Raw genomic sequence first — 23,894 nt, 5'->3', positions numbered from 1 at the left:
AATTACCCATTTTACCCCTTATTAATATATGAATTTGGTCATATTAATATCAATGTTGTCAAACCCGGACCGGCCCGGCCGGTTCGACCGGAAAAACCGGGAACCGGCCATGAGGCCGGTCCGGCTACCTCCTTTGACTCGGTGTTGATATAACTCGGCCAAAAAGCCCGGTGACGGTACGGGTCGACCCGGAAATTGGTTAACCCGTAGGGATCTCACGGGTTAAAAATAAAAATTAGAAAAAAATGCTATGATGAGAAGAAGTGAGAAAGAGTGTTGGCGGTGACGGCGAGCATGAGGAAGAAATGAGGGAGCCCGGAGAGGCGAAGAACATGAGAGGCGTGGAGAATGGAGATGAGAAGAAATGAAGAGAGTGATTTTTTTCTTTTCGTTTTTGTGAGTCCCGAGAGAGAGAGTCCCAGAGAGAGAGGGTATTTTTCATTTCTTTGGTGAGTCCAGAGAGGAGCGGTGATAGTTTTTTTTTAAATATATTTTATTTTATTTCAAATATTGTATATAAATCTAAAACTTATATTAAATTTAAATGTATTTTAAATATTTTTAAAATAAAAAAAATATGTAAAATAAAAATTTTAAATATTATGTTTAATTAATAGTGTTTTTTAATTATTAAAATATAAGTTATATTTTTTTATATTATTAATTATTATAATATATATTTTTAATATTTTATTATTAATCCCGGTTTAACCCCGGTTCAACCCGGTCGAACCCATCAACCCCTGACCCTTGGACTTGGCCGGGTCGATACCCGGGCCGGGTCTGACTACCTTGATTAATATAACAATATATTAATATATTAAATAAATATAAATATATTGATATTAAAATAATTAATATTTAATATATTAATCATATAATAATTATATTAAATAAGTATTATTTAGTTAATATAAATGTATTAATATTAAAATAATTAATATTTAATTATAATAATCATATAATAATTATATTAAATAAATATTTATATTTAATATATATATATATATATTAATATTAAAATAATTAACATTTAATTAATAATAATTATATTATATAAATATTTCTATTTAATATAAATGTATTAATATTCAAATAATTAAAATTTTTAATTATAATAATCATATAATAATTATATTAAATAAATATTTATTTCAAAAGATAAAGCCATAAAATAATTAATTATAATAATTAAAAAAATATTTATAAACAACAAATTTTTATTTATTTATTTATATTAAAGGCATAAAAGTAACTTTACATTATATCTTTTCATTACTTTTTCAATTCCCAATATATTACTCTTCTACTTTTTTTATTCCCAATGAATTACCTGTCTAACCAAACACATTTTTCATTACCATCCCTGCCCATTCCTTCTCCCACCCCCCATCACCCTTTAATTACCTCATTCCCTGCCATTCCATTAAGATAATCCAAAAGCACACTAAATGGACTGTTAAAAACCCCCATTTTATGTTTATTTTTCAACATTCTCTCCATTTCTCAGAATATATACACTAAATATTAGTATTTTTTATATTATCTTATTTATTATTTATGGATTTCTACGGATTAGAGATCCTAAGCAAGCAGACAAGAAAGGGGTTGTTTCAGATCTTTATTAACTAAAACAGTTTTTTTTAGGGTAAATTACCCAGTTGGTCACTAAAGTATTGCCCAATTTCTATTTGAGTCACTAAACAAAAAAAAATTCTATTTGGGTCACTTAACTTAATAACTCATTTCAATCAAGTTACTATCACAGACAGGCGTTGACGGAATGATGATGTGGCACATCGAGTCACCCAATTAACTCCACGTTAGCTTCCACGTGGTCGAGAAGTTCCCCCTCTTTTTTTTTCTTCCCGCCCTCTCACCCCCCTTTAACTCCTTTTCTCCCCTTTTCCACTGAAGCTTCATCTTCATCTCCATCTCGTTCTCTCGCTCCATGGAGGACACCCTAAGAAGCATGGAATCTGATGAGAGATTGAAGAGGTTGAAGGTGCTGAAGAGGCTGAAGTCCAAAGATGAACTTCTTTTGATTATTTTGTTTTGGTGTTTGTTTTGTGATTAAAAGAAATATGTGCTATGTAATCCAGAGGATTTTTTGTTCTGTAATCTAGAGGATTTTTTGTTCTGTAATAAAAAGAATTTCTAAGTTTTGTAGTGTAAAAAAAATGTCTATTCTATAAAGATAAGGCAAAAAAATTTTGTTCTGTAATCTTTTGATGAGTGTCGTTCTCAACTTTACTCAAGCTATTCATGTTGTCCTTCTAAAGAGTAAGTTAAACCTCTATAATTGTTTGCAAGAGTCTTGGCATACTCAGGATTGATAATTTTGGGTAGTACTCAAATAAAATCATTTTTTTGGAATTTAAATCTTGTACTACAGAGGATTACTGATAGTATATTCAACATCAATTGGCTTTAGAAACACAATCACATGTTTGATTACATATTGTGACACAGAATTATACATGTACATTAAACATACATGCCAACCAAAATATAAGCACAAGGCATAAATTACTAGCACTTAAATAGTGAAATACATATTGATATTGCTGACAAAACACAGTTAGTTACAGATATCTGGCATATTCAACATCTAGCAATGTTTGTAAACAGTTTCTAGCACTAGATATACATGTGCTTAGCTAAAAAGAAAAAACCCAAAAACAAGAGCAAATCAACTATCTTATGTAATACTCCTACAACGTGTACAGCCTCGCTAGAAGCAATCTTTTTTAGCATGCGCACTTTTAGATAGCTCCTTCTTTTTTTTCATCAATAGTAGTATTGACTCTTAGAGGCATATTTCTTTTTGTTTTGGCCATATTTGTAGTCTGAGATAAATCTTTCATATATCTTGATGGAATTTGTCTCCCCTGTTGTCTTTGTCGATGTGTAGTTTGATTTTCATAGGTAGCTCCACTGACACAGCTTTGTTGTGTATTTATAACCTAATAAGAACCCTACATATGTAACAAATAGAAATAACATAATTGAACTAAGAAAACATTCATCATGGCTAATGGAAAGGAATAAAGGTTGGTAGTCATACATCAGGCATCCATCTAATAGTTTGCACATGTGCTTCAGTTTGTGCATATGGTTGTGCTATTTTAGTACTTGGTTGAGTTGGTCTCGTTTCTTCCATAGGAGAAGGAATCTGAGTTGACACAATAATAAATATGATATTTTACATCCAGTCCCTGATTTACATGACAAAAAAAATTATGAAACAAATTTAAAATTTTTACCTCCTGGCTTACATCTAGTCCCTGACTTCCAGACTCAGCCTAATTTATTAGTGGAGAACCACCCTGTAAAGCAATTGCAAAACATAATTTGATAATCTAGAAAATCACTAAGATTTTAAAATGGAGAAATGTCAATAATGGAAAAAAAAAAGTAAAATTAACAAATGGAAGTCACATTTTGTAGTATAACAAAAGAATTTTATGAAGACAAAATATTGGAAGAACAATAAGAACTTACATAATGCATAAACCTAATGGTTTGTGAAGAAGGCACATTTTGTGCATTTGGTTCAGTTTGTCTACTCTCTCCAATTGGAATGCCAACCTGAGTCATGAAAACATTTGATTTAGATCCAATTGTGCTAGAAACAATTTGTAACTATATTGAAGAATATTGTAATAGAAAATTATATATTATTAACTATAGAAAGAACCTACTATTTTTTCCTATATTTTACCTCTTGTCTTGCTATCCCCTGAGATCCAGGCTGATTTATAACTTGAGAAGAACCCTGTAATAGGTATGTTAGTGATTTGAATTGCTAAGATTCACTATATGAAAGAACCAATAAATTGTTCAAATCATAGACTTACATCAGGCATCCATCTGACAGTCACCACATGTGGCTCATTTGTAGTTGTTGGTCTTCTTGGAGTATGGCTCTGTATTCCATAAATAGTGGTAAATTAATGTTAGTTAGTCAACCAAAAGTCATAATTTAAGAATTGGTTTTACCTATTTTCTTGCACCTCCTGGCACCCTTTGAGATACATGATGTTTTGCATCTTGCTTTATAGTATTTGATTTCGATCTTCTAACCCTCTCAGGTCTCTCTTCAATTGTGAACATTACTGCCACTGCATGGTTACAAGGGATACCAGTCAAATCCCATCTTCTGCATTAGCAGCTCTTTTCATCCATATCAACCACATGTTGATCTGCTGGCCCACATGAAACTTGATACTTGGTACCACAAGCTTGTCTAGCCCAACACCTACTAGCCTCTTCAATGATTTTGTCAACCTTTTTTAAAATTTTAGGGCATAAAGGTCCTATATATTGTTCAGCTGCCTGTCTCTTCATTGCAACCCTCTGCATGAGCTTAGTCCTAATTGTCTCCATCATGGTTAGCACTGGTCTATCTCTTGCTTCTAAGATATATTTGTTGAATGACCCACATAAATTGTTGAGCAGCATATCACACTTTATCATTGTGGAGAAATGGGCCTTAGACCAATGCTTTGGGTCTTTATTTTCCATCCATTTGTGGGCAGTCACTGACATATTTTTCATTTCTCTCATTGCATCCTCATATTCTTTTAAATAGGTTGCTCTGGCAGCTTTCAGCTTTCCACAGACAATCCTTCAATGCCTTACCTTTGTTTGTTGGTTGAAACTTGAAGTTGGTGTACAAGTGTCTAACATAATTCCTATGCTCTGCATTTGGCACTAACTCTATCAAAGCATTGAGAAGTCCCTATTCATTAAAGTTCAGTAAATAAAATAATGAGAACATTGTAATTTCAGGCTCAAGTAATTAGAATTTAAAAGGCAGATAAGGAAACATTACTAACCTTTTGTTTGTTTGACATGAAGGACCAATGATATGAATTGACAATCTCAAAGTTCTCCACCAACAGTTGGATGAACCAGCACCACGAATCAAAATTCTCACTCTCAACAGCAGCAAATGCAAGTGGGTAGATGTAATCATTGGCATCAATTCCTACGGCAACCATTAGATGTCCACCATAGTATTCCCCAACACCAATTCGAGCGCTGCACGTTTAGCCCTGTGACACTTACTCAATGGGATTATCAAATTGAAGTCACTCCTCACATCTTGTTATAATGACAAGATTGAATAGTTTTGATCATTTGCAAACTTGTGTAAATAATGAACTGCCATCCATTTTGATGTTACATTCTTGTTCTTCATCTGCTTAGGACAAGTATGTTCACTAATCACTAACATAAGTTTTAATTTGCTAGGTGCTATCTAAAATATCTCTAGGGTTCATTTTGGAGCCCCAAAACACCCATGGACAGTTCTCTTTACATACTGCTTTCACTCTATTTTTATCATTCCTTTCAAACCCTCACATTATATCTACTCCTTCGTCCAGTATTGCCTCACCCTGCCTCCTTCAAAGCCTCCCTAGTAGAAAAACACCATCCCTTTTACTAATTTGGGATTATCTATGTCTGTCTCATTATTAAATTCTGGCCATCTTCTTTTAGAGAACACACCTAGGTCATCATATTCATCTTGACTGTGTAAAGAATCAGAATTATCATAGTCACTTTCCTCACCTATAGTTTCATGTTGTGCACCATCATTCTCCACCCCAAAACCTGGTAAATGTCCATCTCTAGAGTTTAAACCACCCAAACCCATATCAGACTGTATGCCTAAGTCAACATTGATCTCAAAAACCTGGTCGTCATCGTCGTCCATGTCATAATCGCTTTCATGAAAGTCAGTGTCAGAACTATCACTACTACACCCTGAATCAGAACCCACACTGCAACATTACTCTCATTATGTTTATCTTCTTTATAACCAAACATTCTATTCCTAATGCCTGACTTATCATAACCCATCTCTTGGACATGAGATGCATCAACCTGCATTGTTTTATATAATTTGTCACAGTAAAGACATTCAATTGAAGAAATTAAAAAGGTACAAAAAGGAAAAATGATGAATAGATGGCTCAATAAAATACATCAGATTGGCTTGCATCAATAGCATAACATTCAGCATATAAAATGCATAAAAATTCTCAAAACATCTACCATGCAACAACATCATAAGTTGAAAATCATACAAGAATAGAAGACAAAACTCCACATATGGAAAAAAAAGAGTCTATAAGAATTAAACTTAAAACACCAAAAATCATAGACTTCAACTGAACATCATCAAAGATATAGAAGCAGAACCCCAACATCACCTTCTTTCCCTCTCTCCACACTTACCTTAGGTATGCAGGACATCTCATACACAACCGCAACTTCACAAAAATGAAATCTTGTATATGAATTCTAAACCCTAATACCTAATGTGACCAAAAACACTAGGCATTACACATTTCACAAACCAAACCTTTTCAAATTGATACCCTTTCCCACTTTAATCATTTATATTGTACACATAAAACTAGAATATAAGGGACCTACCTGCACCATCTCACCAAACATATCCCAGTTCCGGCCATCATTCCGATTATCATTCTGCTGGTTGGTTAATCTCTAGTCGGATGCCATGCTACTTAGGGTGTCTTCCATGGAGCGAGCAAACGAGATGAAGATCAAGCTTCATTGGAAAAGGGGAGAAAAGGAAGTTAGAGGGGTTTTCGGCCATGTATCATTGCAACTGGGGAGAGAGAGGGCGGGAAGAGAAAAAAGAGGGGAAACTTCTCGGCCACATGGAAGCTGACGTGGAATCAATTGGGTGACTCGGAGTGCCACATCATCATTCCATCAACGCCGTCTGTGATAGTGACTTGATTGGAATGACTTATTAAGTTAAGTGACCCAAATAGATTTTTTTTTTGTTTAGTGACCCAAATAGGAATCGGGCAATACTTCAGTGACCAACTAGGTAATTTACCCTTTTTTATATATATATTTTGTTAAATTACTGTTATTACTCTCCATCACCCACGACCACTGGCTGGTCACTATCGTCGATGATCGATGATCACCAGTAGTAGTACCCTGGTTTGATAATTTGTTAATATTATTATGTTATTATTTTACTTTCTAATACTTTCAAAGCTAACACTATAATTTGATGATGTTTTTCTAGTTTATTTTTGTCCCAAATAAAATATGATTTAAAACTTTGTTCCCTTACTTTATTGTACTTTACCTTAGTTTATGAACCTTTATTCACCTCATTCAAGCAAAACCTAAGCTTATTTTCATCTATTCAATCCATTATGAACATTTCTTCACCTTTTCCAAACAAAACCTAAGCTTATCTTTATCTACTCAATTCATTACCAAATCAAGGCCAATTACAGAAAGAGATTGTTTTTTCTTTGAGAAAAAGACATTCAACATAGCTATTTATTATTAAAATATAGGAAAAAAAACTACATAGACACATAATAAGAACAATAAAAAAACCATCCAAGAAAAAGTAGTAGTAACAAGAAAAGGCAAAGAAACTAGTAGAATATAAACCTCGATCTCTGCAGCTCTCATGACTTTTCCAAGCCATGGTGAAATAAGGAGAGAGGAACCCATCAAAGGAAGAAGCTTTTAATGTTACCCTTGAAATTGGAGGCAATATCAGTAGAGGACAGACAGGTGAAGGCTAAGAAGGGGTCTCCTGGGTTCGGATTATTGGGTGGGAATGATAATTTGATGGCTGATTTAGGTTGCAGCTCATTGGAGGATGCATTGTTAGTTGATGGATATAAACACACACCAGTAGAGGATGAGGTATTAGTGAAAGGTCACATGACCAAGTCTCCATTGAAGGGCGTGGCTGCAATGACATCTGGGTTGAATGAATCATCATCTGGAGGACACGTGGAGGGATCTGTTGAAAAGAAAAATGCTCATTCGACGGTCGGGATGGAGATTGAGAAGAATCAACGGTTGAGGAGAGCCAACATTCATCTAAAGGATTACTTATTGGAATAAATAGATGAATTGGAGGAGCTGGAGGTTCATCATGGAAGAAGAATCACAGGCCTTCCTCTGAGGAGTTAGGAAGAGGAGCTCGGTGGTGATTCACTACCGGGTTTGCTATGGAGACAATGTGAATATCGCAACAACCTGCTAGGTAAACATGGGAATTAGGACCAACAATGCAAAAACTTACACTTCCATTACCTATCTCCTTAGCCCAAAATGCAACAGTGAATATACAAACATTATAGGCACATGCTTGTTCAACAGTTGTTCGTCAGGGGAAGTGAAGAAGATGGTGACTGTGCGCTGAATGAGCTTGCCGAGTGGGTTAATTAAAATGACATGGACTTCGCTGACGTGTCATGTCCAGCTGGGTGTGAGGAAATAATTTATTTAATGTGATGTGGCTACTCAGGTTGCCACGTCAGATAAATTTGGACGGAAATCAAACAGTGACGGCTCGGTGAAATGCAATCGAATTCAGATGGCCTCTTTGATACAAATTGAAAAATAATGACCAAAGTGGAAATTGGCCAAAACACGGTGACCTCAAAAATTTACCCCCTATTGTATTGTATTGTGTTGTTAAAGCAAGAAAATATCAATATTTTTAAATTGCAATACCACTTACAAAAATAGAATATAAGGGGAGTTGATAATCTGTGGCATTATAATTTTGGAAGACCACCTTATGTAGATTGTCCTCATTGTCAGGAGAAAACTCCTTGCACCTGATTATTATTGATGCAAATATTTCCAATTTATGTAAATACAATAGGATAACTGCAAAGCAAGGTCATCATGAAGGTGGATCATAATTTTTTTTTTTATTGCATTCTATAGTATTAGACGTTTGTAGAGAAGATAGTTGGCAGAAAACATCATGTTACCATTTTACATGTTTGTTGCAATGGATGTTCTTGTATGAGCAACATCATGTGTCTCCTTATTTAATTTTGTGTTTATTTCATTATTATGTTTGTCTGGTGGTTAAACAACGGAATATTATTTAGAAGCACCATGTATTGATATTTAGCTGTAATACATCACAAATATAAAAGGTTGTTTGGCACATGATGAAAACCCTTGCCTAACACCTCCTCATGGGCTTCTCCTTCCCTCGTATTTCCAACTCCATGCCATCTTTCGTGATGATCAGTACAGAAACATTTGTGTGTTGTTTTGCATTTTTCATTGATCATTGCTATGTATCATTACTAAGTCTATATGTTTCCCAAAAAGTATGTAGATTCATTTCAGATGTGTTGATGAGAAGGTAATTAATTAATTAACAAAGAGAGAGATTAATTAATTCCTACATAGCTTTTGCCTAAAAAAAAATAAACTTTTTCCCTTTTGCCAGCTTTAAAGATGGAGTGCTTTGGTTAAGCAAGTGAGATCAATGCTTAAAGAGTATGTTTATATCTATCAAAACACTTATCCTAAATGGGAAATTACATGGACCTATAGTCAATGGACTGCTGCTATTTGTTCACACTTTTCATGTACAATATGAGAATAAATTTTATGATTGATATTGTAATATATATATTTTCTCTATATATTAATTTTACAACAGCACTCGTTTTTTCCTTCCATTGCTCTAATAACGTGATGATGTAGTTAGTATGTGTTGAATGTGCGTGTTGTGTTGTGTTTTGTCCTGTTTTGTTTTGTTTGGTTTTGTTTTGCTTTTTGGCTGATCTGAAGGTGGAGCTTGTAGTTATGGAGATGTAGTAGAGTCTGGGTTTGGAAATAAAGCATGTTCTTGTCTTTCTTTTGTTTTCTCATTCTATTTCTTCTTCTTCTTGTGATAATGATGATAATCTATTTATTTATTACGTGCAGGCTGAAGTGTGACAATATTGTGGGAGTTGGGGGAGTGAGGTATAGGGTGACACGGACCTCATATTTCTTTCAAGTTTTGATCAGTAATGTGGGTTGGATGGGGAGTTGGTGGCTATTAAAGTCAAAGGTTCAAAGACAGTATCGATCGCCATGGAGATATAAATAAAGTTATCTATGTATAAACTTTGCGAAATTTTGGAATGCAGAAGCTTTTCTTTTAATGTAAATAAAGTTATCTTTGCATTAAATAGAAAGTATGTTCTCTTTTTTACCAAAATGATATAGATTTATGTGATGCACCAATGTTTGTCCTCATATTTAACTGTTTCTTTTATATATATTATTTAGAGCAGAGTTAAATAGGTATTAAAATGTGAAATTCGATGAGGTAGCTATGGTGCTTATAGCGGCGGATATTTCGCTATTAGATAATGAAATAACTATAACGGCAAAATAATTTCTACCACTATAGAGGGAAATAGCCAATGAAATAACTATAGAGGCAGATAACCACTATAATATTTACAATTAAAAGTGTATATTTACTATAAAAAAGATATATTGACTGAGGATTCAGTGGCAAATTATATATTAGCCATTTATTGTGGCTGAAATAAGTTCTATAGCGGCAGAATTTTTCTAACGCTATAGGTGCTCTTTCTTGTAATGTCTCTTGGTTGTATTCCACACCTAGTGGACCCTTATACTTTTCAATTTTTTTTTTCTAATCCCATTTTTTTTCCTAATGCTATATATATATACACACACACACGTTAATACCTTGATATTTAGAAATAAATCTTTGGATTAATATTAAAAGATGCCTACTCAATAATATATGCTGAATATCCATATACATACAAATTATGAATTACTTAGCAAATTAAACGTATTCCGATATTTAATTAGACTAATCAAAAGGCATAAAAAAAAGCAAGTGATTAGATAATTATTAAAGTTTTACATTATATATATTATTATAGAAGAGGAGGTGGCATTGCTTAATTTACCCACCAAGCCACCTTTTTTTTCTCATAACACCATTAGTGCTTAGAATTTGTGTAAATTAAACACAAACACATGTTTCAAGTGAACCCGCTTTGTATTGCACACCAAAAAGAAATATAAATATATATATACAAAAAGATAAAAAAAATTTTCTTTTTTTTTCTTTTACTTTTAAATCAAGATTTTTAACACCATTTTAATTGGGTCTGAACAAGTTGGAGAAAAAGATGAGAAGGTGAAACAATTATTGGATGAACATATATAACACACAGATATTTTGTTCTAAGCGTTTATTTTCCAAATTGTTTGCCAAGTTAAAAGATTAGTAGTCAATGAATTGTTTTTGAAGGAGACAACTAAGTTGAAAGAAGAATAGCTAAAAATCGCACTCATGTAGATTATACAGCCCAAAACCACTAATCCAGTCTCTGTTTATCCCACTCATGGAGATTATAAAGCCCAAAACCACTAAACCAGTCCCTGTTTCTTATAGAGCAATGGTAAAATTAATTATCTTCAAACTAGATATATACTAGCTGACAAAGCAATCAGAATAATGGGCCATGTGTAACATGGGAGGTGCCAGTAAGACCACACTATTGAGAAAAATAATTGAGAAAGTCATTGTTGGATGGTGGTCCATTGATGGGGACATATGACATCCGATCACATGCTCTATGCTATTCATTTGGGAAAACTGAAGAAAAAGATAGAGCTGCAAGTTGCAACTTCGCCCCCACAGAGAGTAACAAAAGACAACTTTCATGTTTTGAAAAGTAGGAACTATGTATTTGTCTAGGATGATACATAATTCTTGTTCTGCTTTTCTGAGTTTTCTCTACTCTCTCTCTCTCTCTCTCTCTCTCTCTCTTTTCCCCAACCTTCCTGTCTCTAGTCTTCCTGGCTCTTTCTTCCCGTTTTCTTCTCTTCCTTCTTTACAGACGACTGTTCCACCCACCCAAGCACGCTAGCAGCATAATGATTTTAGAGAAACATGGATCCAGTGAATCTGTGTCTTTCACCTTTGTGTTCTTGCATGCAAAGCTTTGTTACACGTCAGGACATTAGCTATGTGTTCCGCACCAAAGAGAAACTTCATGATTTGGAGAACGTCATGAAACATCTCATGGCCACGAAGGAGACTGTTCGGAGAAAGCTTGATGATCCTCAACACAACGGGAAACTACTCGATAATCAACATCAAGTTAAAGACTGGCTTCGCGATGTAAAGCTTCTTCTATCATAACTATATGATGACCATTTATTATTATTATTATTACATCATAGAATTTTATGTTTGTGCTTTTCGGTTTGTTATAATATAGAAAAAGTAAGTCGTGTTCCCACAAAGATTTCTAATTACACCATTTGAACAGGTTGGAGAAAAGGAAGATAAAGTAGAACGATTATTGGATGAATATGGCAAAGGTAATTGTGTTCCAGCAGGCTCTTGTTCTCTAAATTGTTTTTCAAGGTATAAAATTGGCAGGAATGCATTCAAATTGAAAGAGGAGATAACTCAGTTGACAATAAAACAGCCAGAAATCAAATTTACCAACATACCACCGCCGAAATCAGTCCCTGAATCATCTAAAATAGTGGGGGAAAAAATCCTCTCCAACCTTAATATTGCTTGCAGTTACCTGGCAGAAGAAACAAACGATATAATTGGCATATGGGGCATGGGGGGTGTAGGCAAGACCACACTCTTGAAAAAAATCAACCAACTATTGTTAGATAATGCAAACATGGGATTTGATCATGTGCTGTTTATCCAAGCTTCACAAAATACTCAGTTGGAAGAACTTCGAAATGAGATTGCTAAAGAATTGCATTTGGCCCCTGATGCTGTTCAAAAAGACATCTTCAATGCCCTGAAAACGAAGAACATTGTATTGCTCTTAGATAATATATGGGAGCCAGTAGACCTTGTTGGTCTTGGAATTATCAATCCTTATAGGGACGATGATGATATCACCAAATCAAACAAATATAAAGTGATATTCACTACTCGATTAGAAGATGTGCGTGACCAGATGAGAGCAAGCAAAATAATTAAAGTGGAATGCTTGGAACCAGATGAAGCATGGGCTCTTTTCAAGCACAATGCCAATCTAGCAGTTATTGAGTCAGATGAAAGGATAAATGAAATAGCAAAGCAAGTGATGAACATGAGTGGTGGTTTGCCACTCGCTCTGCAAACATTGGGTAAGGCCATGTCAAAGAGGAAAACTGTCCAAGATTGGGAATTTATTTTGGATTCCATAAAGAATTCAGGCACTGAAGTACTTCAAGGTGTGCAGGGATCATTTCTTCCGATTTTGAAACTCAGTTATGATAATCTACCTAGAAATATTCAGGAGTGTTTCTTGTGGGCTTCCATTTTGGGATGGCTATCTAAAGATGATTTGATAGAATGTTGGATCTGTTTAGGCCTGATCGGTAATTTTGACAATTTACAACAAGCTTATGGCACAGCAAAATATATTTTTAACATTCTAGAGGAAGCCGGTTTATTGTATTCTTCTGATAATGGTTGTGTGAGCTCACATGATGTAATTTATGAGATGGCATTGTGGATAGCATCAGACCTTGGGATGAACATGAATAAATGGATAGTGGAAGAATATGATGGGTTAGCAGAAATACCAACAGAAAACAGAGAGAATTGGAGAATGGCAGACCGAGTGATTATAAGCGGCATCAAGCTTGTGCCAATTTTGTCCCTTCAGTGTGATGATTTGTTGTGTTTGATGATACTAAATAGTTCTTACTTGAAAAATATTCCTAGAGGATTTTTCGGACAAATGCCGAATTTGATATATTTGGATCTTTCAAAAAGTGCTATCAAAAAGCTTCCTGAGGACATCAAATGTTTGGTTAATTTACAATATCTAAACATTTCATCCACGTGCATCTCCTCACTTCCAAAGGAGTTGGTGTATTTGAGTAAATTGCAATATCTGATGTGCGGATATTTGAGATGGCTTAGGAAGGTAAAAAATGGTCTCTTGTCAAGGTTACACAAGTTGCAGATCATTGACCTATATCCATATGGGTGGGTAGAATTGGAAGAGTTAAAAATGTCAAAGAAACACAACAACATCAAAGCAATAGGAATGCGTGTAGTATCACAAGAGGTTCTCCGAGAACTCTCATGTTTGCCAACTACTCAGCTTCATATAGAATTGGAGAACGTGAGTTCTCTTTCATTTGATACTTTAAGCTGCAAAGATCATGGATTCTTGAATGAACTAACAATTGAATCATGCCCACAGCTTGAGGAGCTTGTGATGAATGGAAATGGGAGTTATCTCAATTACCTCACAATCACTAATAACGAAAAACTGCAAAAAATTAGTTGGACAGATATATCGCCTCCAGAACACTTTCATGCGTTGAAGGCATTATTTATATCAGAATGTAATTTGGCGAGTTTCGCTTGGGTCTTGCATCTCCCAAGTCTTGCTTTATTAAATGTACAACATTGTGCAGAGGTAAAGGAGTTGTTTTATGTGGAAAAGAGAGAAATTCATCAAGTCTCAGAACGCCCTATGTTCCCAGCACTGCAATATTTATTTTTAGTGTATCTACCAAAATTAGTGAGCATAAGCAATTTTGCGGTGGAATTCCCTTAACTTTCATATCTTTCAGTGCATGTATGTCTTAATCTTAAAAAGCTTCCATTCAAGAGTGGCATTAACAACAGTCAAAGAATACTCATTGATTGTGAGAGAGAATGGTGGGAAAGCTTATATTGGGATGATGCCACCATCCCATCTCACCTTTCACCTTCCCATTCAACAAAGGTCAATTATTTCATGCTTTTCTTTTATTCTTTAATTCAACAAGACATTTGAAATACTACTTCCTTGGTGGTGTTATTAATTTTCATTTTAACCATTTTATGAAGAGCAAGAAAGTGACAATTAAAAATTTCATAAACATTTAACTTTTTTTTTATCATTTTATCAATTTCTCTCTTCATCTACTATGGCCATCCATTTGACATAATAATCATGGAGAATAATGCATTTAAATAGACTAATAATAAATTTAAAAATTAATATTGAAATTAGGTAATATTCTGCATAGATATAACTACCTGTTTATATTTATTTTCAACTTTTTCTCATGTACTGTGGAGTCATGAATATTAAGCCAATGCACATTCTTAATTTTATTGTCTAATTTATTAAAATATTCTCTATTAATTAACTCAATTGCTATAATATAATAATTTTTTAGTTATTGAATTCATTTTTTATTTTATTCATGTTTAGTTCTTACTATATAAGGAGTTAATTACAATGTTCATTATATCTGCACGGCTCTATAAAATCTCATTTTGGAAGGGGCATTTATTTATCGAACTTATGTATGTCTATTTCCATTGATTATTATCTTGTTTGAAAGCTAGTTTATATATATATATATATATATATATATATATATATATATATATATGTGTAGTTTGGCATGCACCAATCTAACAGCAAGACTTGAAATATTATTAACCACATGAACATTGTTTGAAAGCATAAAAGTAGATGTACAAGTCTGTCACTAAAACTAGCAGCATTAACTTGTTAAGAATGATTGATCTGCTGAATATTCATGTCTTTGCAGTATGTGTATGAGGCAACGATGATGAAACGTCCTTCAAGTTTTCTCTTTTCTATGTCTGAGAAAGTTTGAGATCATCTCATGTTCAAACCAAGATCATCACTTGGAGTAAGATGTTCTTTTCTTTTCTTTTTTGTTTTTAAATTGAATGTGCAACTTATAACATTTCGAATCATGTCATTCTTTGACAGGTCTTTAATTTCCTGGGTTTGCATCTCAAAAGCTTCTCTGAACCACAAATTCTCTTTGCGATTAATCAGTGCTCTACCAAATTTTGTGTGGAATTATGCTTTGGATTGCTCTTTGTGTTGTTTCTGGTTTCTCTTCTCAAATCAAAACACTTTGATATGTTTCTTAATTATTTATGCCGGTGGGAAGACATTATTATTTGGTTTCTAAGTTCGAGGTTTGTTTGCCATTATTATCTTATGTATTTACTAAATCAAATTTGGCTTCGAAGCTCATAGATTGAAGACAATAATTGTTGGGTTATATCTTCCATTAAAACTTTTTTCAAGTTGTGCTATGTTAATATGTTGGATTTATTTGGAAGCATATCTATGTAAAATGTTGTTTATCTATTATTTTCACTTATATTTGCTAAAGATTATTTGTGGACTTTGTCTAATTTTGAAAGTCTTAGTTTTGTTAATGTGCAAAATGGCCTAAAATGAGCTGCCTTCAAACCTGATTTTGTATTTGATGATACTGTTGTGATTTTTGTTTTTAGCGTCTGTATTTTTTCTCCCCTTTTCTTTTTAAGCTTATTTTGGCAGGTTAAAAAGAAAACAAAGGCAAAAAGCAGGTGGTGGTACATGTGCTTCTTTTGGCTTTGGTTACAACAGTTATTTGATAATTAAGGTGGCTTTTGTCACAATTTTGTATTATTATTTTGTGTATTTGGGGTTGAATTATATATTTTAATATTCATGACACATATTTCTAATGAGGGAGTCATGATTTATTTTCTCCTAGTTTTTTTTTTCCAGGTGTTGGCAGATGTGTTGCTAGCTCGTCCGTGGAAATGGAAAGCATGTTGCTTCCAGGAGAACAGCATAGATCCAAAAACCTGAGGATAGTGAGAACGGGGTAAAAAACAGAATATCCAACAACCTGCTGATCAAATAAAGCTTTGATTTTGCAATGCTGAAGGGCTTTAACAATTTCTCAAGTTGAATTGAGATTAGAGAACAATATAGCAGAAGTTTGATGATCAATCAAAGCTTTGATTTCACAATGCTGTTAATCAGAAGATCATCCACTTGTCTGATAAGAAGAAATTTGGACAGCTGAAAGATTATGTCATAATTGTCATATATCTATCTATCTATATATAAATTATATGCTTAAATTGCTCATCAGATAAGCTCACATTGAGCAGTTCTTCTCAAACGGAACCCATGATCTGTTGCCTCATCATTAAAGAATGATTTAATTACTTTCAAAACCAAACATTATTCAAAATAGTCCTGAACCCAAACTGCCAAGTCAAGAAACAGCTCCTTGTTGTCAAATGTTATCACCATTCTCCAAAATCTTTGTTTAATCATTTGCCTGATGATTTCATGTGTAACACCATTGGTTTTTTGTCTTTTAACCATTTGCCTGGTGTTTTCATGGTTAACAACATCGCTCGCTTTTGTTTTTCCAGATAAATGAAAAACCTTTTCATTGCAGGAGATTTTCCAGCTTTTTATTTTCTTTGAAAACTTAAAGGTTAAATCATTTTGACAAAATACAAACACCGCAACAGAGGAGACTGCATAATTTTGCATGGAGCTTAATAGAAACCATTGTTAGATGAATGAAAATTCACAAACCAAATGGTACACGGAAAACATTTCACTGTTTCATATATTGATATACTTTTAATAACAGTACTGCAAGCACCTATATAACAATGTCACATTCCCTAATTCATTCGTTCAAGGAAATGGAATCTAGTTTTTAGTCATGCATGAGAGTACATTCTTCAGTATCTCAAGTGCCATCACTGTTATTTACACAAATTAAAACCAAACAACTCAAGGTCAGAACTCACTTTCCTTACAATTAGCCATACGGTCTTTCCATATTCGTCAATATGATGTCCCTGGTTTTTAATTGGGGCCAAACCTAACAAACCACAAATTCTTTGGACTTGTGAATACTAGTATATATGTATATATATTATATAGACATAAAGAGCATTCCTGTATAGTCTCCAGAAGGAAAAAAATAGTCACAGGCCAAGTGGGCATTATGTTTTGCTCTTGCCTTCCACTTCACAAGAGAACTGCTCAAGTCAACAAGCACAACAATGAATGCCACCAAGCCAAATAAAACTGAGTTATACTTGAAATATCTTAAAAATAATAAGGTGCTTAAGTGTAACTATGGATAAAGAAACTCACTTCTCATTTGATGGTTCGTTACACAACATTTTGGTGCCATCCACTCGGGCTAAAACAGAATAAGGACAGATTTAGAAAGTTAAATGTGAGAAGTTTGACAAACTAGAAACATTAATTTCCCAAAAGTACTAGAGCGAAGACTAGATCTCACCAATCCCGCAGTTGACTTCAAAAATGAAAATGTGCCGTGCTTCAACCTTGAGAAACTAAAATCACAGGCCTGCATTACATTGATAGCAGAATGCTATTAATGTGAACTAATAGAGTAACAGTTGATCAAGAAAACTAAGAATGATATTCTATTCCAACATTTACAGATGTCACCTTTCCCAAACATATGAAAATAAATTGGTTTGGAATAGATAATGTCTGTATGTGACATTAGATTAGATCTAATAGCTTCCTAAATAGATCACACTGCATAAAGGAAAACTAAGGATGATGCTATGGCTAAAAGGTACAAGACTGTACAACTTGAACTTGATCAATATTTTGACCAGTATTCATAGGACAGGGCTATACTCATAATTTAGAAGGGCCTCGTAGCTCTAACTAGGAGCATATCCAATAAATCAACACAAGTAACCAATCCCAATCAAGAAGGCAACATAGTTACAACACTAAAAAAAACCAACAAAGAAAAACATACATATACACATAAACATTAGACAAACTAAGTTTTAGCATGAAAAGAAGAATGTGGATATCCTACCGTGTAGTTATTCAAGCTTATGCAGATAGAAACACATTTAAATATATTTTTGAAACAAAGCAGGACTAGTTTCGTTTGGGCCCAAGAGGTATGACGATGATTGAAAGAGTTGAGGTAAATAGTGATCAAAAAATTTGAGATAACTTACTTTTAACATAGGTCTTACTGACATCTAATGAGATTGGAAAGACACATATCTGAAAAAAAAAGCCCATTCATAAAAACATATAGGTCAGCAGATAATGAACACCTAAAACAACTAAATGAGTGACGCAAACCAAATGATTAATATTTAATATAATTATGATTATAGACCGAGTGATGCAAGAATTGTTGGTCTGAACAGCATTTTTTTTACAAGTATGGGATATATAAAACTTCCTGCAACTTACAAATGTCACGCAGCTACGTGGTGAGCACAGAGCGAACTATTCTTTCGCCTTTTACCAAAAATCCTTACAAATAATGTCTTCCAAAAACAAGTTATTAGACATAAGTACAGTAACTGAATATTAGATTGAAATAGATTTTTGAGATTGCAAAGCATATAGCCAAGCAAGCCAAAAACATGAAATCATCCACTAATTGCACAGTCTTTTACTAATCATAGTGGAACGAGATGGTGGGTAGAAGTAATCACTAGTCAGACATCCACATTTAAACAAATTGCATGATCCTAAGACCCAGGTCATAAGCGAAGAACATAACATGGATATTGTAGAGTTCCCTCGTGTAAAATAGAGCCTTATCTTCATAGAAATTGAGGGGAAAAAATGCTGATGGTCTAGTGTCACATCTACCACTCTACAACGGCAAAGTTAATGAACTTCCTATCATTGTCTTTGGTCTCACCATCTTCTTCACATTATAGATTGTGTAAGGTTATTGGCATCCATGAATAAGAAAAAGATTTGAGAAATAAGGAAGCAAACAGACCCAGCAAAGATCAATCATAATAAAAAGTAAAGTTGGCTTTTTTTCTTTTTATCACTCTACCAATGGCCAGAGGCAACCATAATTTCCCCAAAATAAAAAAGGCGCAATTCATCTCCAAAACCACTATTTCCAAATTTCCTAATGTTCTTAAGCATAAGAATACCCAAATAGGATACTAAATCAAGAGAAATTCAAGCTCCAAATGAGCAGGTAAAAAATAACTCACCCACTTTGGTAAAAGCATCCACCTCCCGAATCGGAACCGTCGGATGCTATCCCAAGCTAATAAGGTCTTACTAGGAAGGGGATTTTTTTTTTTTTTAAATATTGCTTTTTTTTAATTAATTATCAAAATATGTATTTTTATTATTATTTATCAAAATAGGCATTTTTATTTTTTTAATATTAAACTTTAGTTTCTTAATAATTGTGGGTTTCACTGGTTTTTTTAATATTAAAATTTTATTTTTTAAAAAAATACAGGCCCACTAGTTTTTTAATATTAAAATTTAATTTTTAAAACTGCGGTTAGTTTTTTTAAATTAAAAATAATTTTACACTAAAATCTTTGTAATTTCATAAAATTTTTTATAACTAGTTTTTTTCTCACTTCTACTCTAATTTTTTATAACAATTACTTGCCATTGTTTAATGAAACGAAGGCGAGCTTGATTCAAGGTATCATTGTCCAGTTTAATGAAATCTGAAGTAGATTCTTTGAGTTTGTTGAGAATCGCAGGATTGTGCAGGGGAGAGGTTTCTTGGGTGGAGGTAACCTTGGAGGCAATTTGAGCCCAAGATGGAGGGGAGGGATGGGATGGAGGAGGCTGGGGATTATGGCGCCTGCTTGCCATGGCAAGAGGGGAAACAAAGAACCAGGGAGAAACTCAGAGAAGCTCAGAGAAGCTCAGACTCCGTTTGGTATGAGCTTTCTAAAATCTCTTCTCTTCGTCTCCCTTGGCTTATTATTGGAGATTTCAACACTATTTTGCTCCCGTGTGAGCATAAAGGTGGTCGTTTCCATTATTATTCTCGCAAAGCTTCTTTTTTTCATGGTTTTATCAATAATAATAATTTATTCGATCTCAATAGCTCCGGATCCCCTTTTACTTGGTGTAACAATCGGCGGGGTCTCGCTCGGTCGGTGAGCAGCGACTTGATCGTTGCATTGTTAACCTCGATTGGATTTCCTATTTTTAAAAAAACTATTCTCTTCGTCATCTTTCTCGCAGCTTTTTCGGATCATTCTCCTCTTGCCTTATCTATTTCTTCTCATGACTCTTCTAAACGCTATTTATTCGATTTGAAAACTATTGGTTGGATTTTGTTGGTTGCCATAAATCTGTTCGCGATGCCCTTCTATCTCCTTCTCATGGTAACCCCTCCATGTTCTGACACATCTTTTATCCTGTATCAGATTTAAACTTAATATTTGGAAGAAAACTGGCGTTAATTCTCTTGAGCAGGATCTCCATCAGACTGAGACTAATATTTCCATTTTAGAAAGCTTGGATGACAATCTTGTTTCCCAATCTCATTTGTCAAGCCAGTATGCTAGACTTGCAGCGATTCAGCGCCAAATGTCTATTAAGTGGGCCCAGCGTGCTGCGTCTTCTGCAGGTTAGCGATGGTGATAAAAATACGCACTTTTTCCATAGCGCTGCCCGCATTCACTCTCACCACAACTATATCTCTCAGATTATGGACTCTTCTGGTAACGTTTATTCTGACCATTCGAGTATTGAGCGAGCCTTTGTGACTTTTTATTCTAACCTTTGGACTGGCAACGATTCATGCACCAATGACAATTTACATAATATCATCCATGCTTTGCCTGATGATCTCCCTTCGGTTTCTATCGAGACTGGTATTCACCTTATTTGGGAAGTATCTAAAGAAGAAATCTTTCTTGCTCTTCTCGATCTCCCCTCAGGTAAGTCCCCTGGTCCTGATGGTTTCAATACTGAATTTTTTCGGTTTTTTTGGGATGATGTGGGTGATTACATCGTTGATGCTATCAAACACTTTTTCCATACTTCTCGTCTCCCTCCCTCTTGGGGTAGAACTTATATCACTCTTGTCCCTAAACACTCCAATCCTAGGTCGGTTTCGGATTATCGTCCCATCTCGTTTTGCAATGTTTGTTATAAAATCATTTCAAAGGTCCTCTCGAATAGACTCAAGCCTGTTCTCCCTATGCTTATAAGTAGAGAGCAAGCTGGGTTTATCTCGGACAGAGGTGCCTTTGATAATGCTATAGCTGTCCAGGAGGTGGTTCATTCTCTTGAGACTGACCTTTCTAGTCCCCCTAGGATGATAGTTAAACTTGATATCGAAAAAGCCTATGATACTATTAACTGGAGTGCAATTCTTGCTACCCTCACTAAAATGAATTTCCCTGATCAGTGGATTTCTTGGATTCGAGCTACTTTTACTTCTTCTTCTTTCTCTATTCTTGTGAATGGAACTCCCTCTCCTTGGTTTTCCTCTTCTAGGGGAATTCGTCAAGGAGATCCCCTATCTTCTTATCTTTTTATTCTAGTTGCCCAAAATTTCTCTACTATTTTGAATCGTGCCCTTTCTATCAACTTGATCCCTGGTTTTGACCAGAATCTTCACCCCAATTTCAACCATTTGATGTTCGCAGATGATATCATATTGGTAACTCGAGCTACTAGGTCTGTAGCTCGTAATATCAATCTTTGCCTTTCTATTTACAACCGATTAACTGGCCAACGTCCCAACAATTCCAAAACTCATATCTATCTTCCTTCTTGGTTTAATAAAAGGGTTGCGTCCAGTATTTGTTCCATTACTGGCTTCTCTCAAGCTCACTTTCCCTTCTCTTATTTAGGTTTTCTCATTTCTCCTAAGAAGATTAGTGTCCTTTCTTACAAACCATTGATTGATAAAATCAAGACTCTGTGCTCTCGTTGGAAAACTTATAAATTATCCTCTGCTGCCAAATCCATTCTTATTAATTCCACTATTCTTTCAATCCCAAACTATATTCTTTCTGCCTATCCTGTTCCTGATTCGATCCTTCACGAAATCACTAAGCTTGTCAGAGATTTTTTTTGGTTCAAAGGGGGTAATGGAAAGGGCATCCATGCAGTGAATTGGAGTTGTATCATCGATAATAAATCGAGGGGGCTTAGGGTCTTCGCAACCTCATTCATGCTAAGATTTCTCTTATGGCGAAAAAAATGTTTTTCAAGTATCTTAATTCGGATAGCATTTTTTGGGTTAACATTGTCCGACATAAGTATGGTTGCTTGAATCTCTGGACTGATGCTATTCCTAGTAACTGTTCCTGGATCTTTCGTGGCATCTGTCGTACGGCCATGATTCTAAAACATAACCTTTGGATTAAGAATTTTAATCCAATTCAAACTTCATTTATGCTTGATCCTTGGTTATTTGATGTTCCTCTAGCTTTCAAACCTACTTTCTTGAATATGGACATTGTATCTAATGATGTTGGGTTTACTGAGCTTATTGTTAATGACCATTGGAATCAAAGTCTTCTTGCTTTAATCTTTGGTGATCTCCTCGGTCCTTTGATCCCAACTTCATGTACCCCTGATTATTCTAGTGATAATTTTTGTTTCTGGTTTCCTCAGTCATCTAATGTGAATCTCTCTTCTACTATCTACCATCACTTGAACCTTCATTCTGCTGGAACCTCTGAGTGGTATGGTTGGACAAAACTTTGGAAGCTAAGTGTTGCTCCAAGGGTGAAACATTTTATTTGGCTCATGTTGCATGGTAAAATCTCTACTACTGATTTCCTGAACAGCATCAATATCGGCCCTAGAACTCTGTGTGTGTTTTGCAAAATCGAGTATGAATCTATTGATCATATTTTCCTTGATTGTCGTTGGACCCAGATTGTGTGGAATATGCTTAATCAACACCATTGTACTCATATATCATTCCCAGATCCTATTTCTGCTGGCTGTTGGCTTACTGAGTATAATTATTCTATCTATACTAAGTTTGTCATTGCGGCTTGTATTTGGCTTATTTGGAAAGTTCGTTGTGATGCTATATTTAGCAATGTGACTCCAAGCTTTAATCTTATTGCTTCTAAAGCTGCTGCCCATGTTCAAGAGTTTTCTCAGGAGAATTCTTCTCACATTGGCCGGAAGCTCCTCCTAAATAACTTCTCTCACATCAATGGACTTATTCTCTTCTTTGCTTTTCGGTTAGGGCGACTAACTCCAAAAGCAGTAGGTTGGGCTTCTTCGTCTCCAACTATACTTATTCCATTTTTTTGTGCGAGGTTGTTGCACTTTCTCGCTTTGAATCACGCCTTGAAGCAACCATCAAAGCTCTCCAACTTGCCATCAGATCTTCTCTTGACCGGAAATTTGACATCAAGCGCATCTTACATTGTTGTCCTGCTCTCTCCAGCTCACTGCTGCTTGGCGGAATCTCGCTGGTTGGCGTGT

At 34.7% G+C, this 23,894-nt stretch overlaps 1 protein-coding gene, 1 long non-coding RNA gene and 1 pseudogene across 8 annotated transcripts; 1 reads left to right on the top strand and 2 right to left on the bottom strand.

Annotated features, from left to right (window-relative positions):
* Positions 1-23,894, bottom strand: part of LOC120252603 — a 149,535-nt pseudogene that overhangs the window by 9,005 nt on the left and 116,636 nt on the right.
* On the bottom strand, positions 2,646-3,778 carry LOC120252579. The gene is made up of 5 exons (XR_005534054.1): positions 3,725-3,778; positions 3,505-3,591; positions 3,267-3,329; positions 3,068-3,175; positions 2,646-2,978 (listed from the first exon to the last, which is right to left on the bottom strand). It is a non-coding gene; the product is annotated as an uncharacterized LOC120252579 (long non-coding RNA).
* On the top strand, positions 11,502-16,767 carry LOC120252574 (probable disease resistance protein At1g61190). 7 transcript variants are annotated; one of them, XM_039260760.1, is made up of 6 exons: positions 11,502-11,998; positions 12,150-13,970; positions 14,052-14,582; positions 15,403-15,507; positions 15,591-15,805; positions 16,163-16,767. In XM_039260760.1, exons 1-3 carry the CDS (start codon positions 11,768-11,770, stop codon positions 14,409-14,411), a joined length of 2,412 nt encoding a protein of 803 aa, XP_039116694.1. In that variant the 5' UTR covers positions 11,502-11,767; the 3' UTR covers positions 14,412-14,582; positions 15,403-15,507; positions 15,591-15,805; positions 16,163-16,767. The 7 variants fall into 7 exon arrangements, with proteins under 7 accessions (XP_039116694.1, XP_039116691.1, XP_039116690.1 ...); XM_039260757.1 differs by having other exon boundaries at positions 11,503-11,998; positions 12,150-14,582; positions 16,163-16,260; positions 16,375-16,766; XM_039260756.1 differs by having other exon boundaries at positions 11,503-11,998; positions 12,150-14,582; positions 16,163-16,260; positions 16,389-16,765.

The sequence above is a fragment of the Dioscorea cayenensis genome, chromosome 21 (genome assembly GCF_009730915.1).
Source record: "Dioscorea cayenensis subsp. rotundata cultivar TDr96_F1 chromosome 21, TDr96_F1_v2_PseudoChromosome.rev07_lg8_w22 25.fasta, whole genome shotgun sequence".
NCBI lineage: Eukaryota > Viridiplantae > Streptophyta > Magnoliopsida > Dioscoreales > Dioscoreaceae > Dioscorea > Dioscorea cayenensis.
This window is presented reverse-complemented; position numbering and strand designations above follow the sequence as displayed.

Excerpts from the sequence above, each read along its gene's own strand:
- LOC120252574 (XM_039260758.1), top strand. The coding sequence starts at position 11,768 with ATGGATCCAGTGAATCTGTGTCTTTCACCTTTGTGTTCTTGCATGCAA. Across the intron at positions 11,999-12,149 it reads TTAAAGACTGGCTTCGCGAT|GTTGGAGAAAAGGAAGATAA; the intron begins GTAAAGCTTCTT and ends CCATTTGAACAG.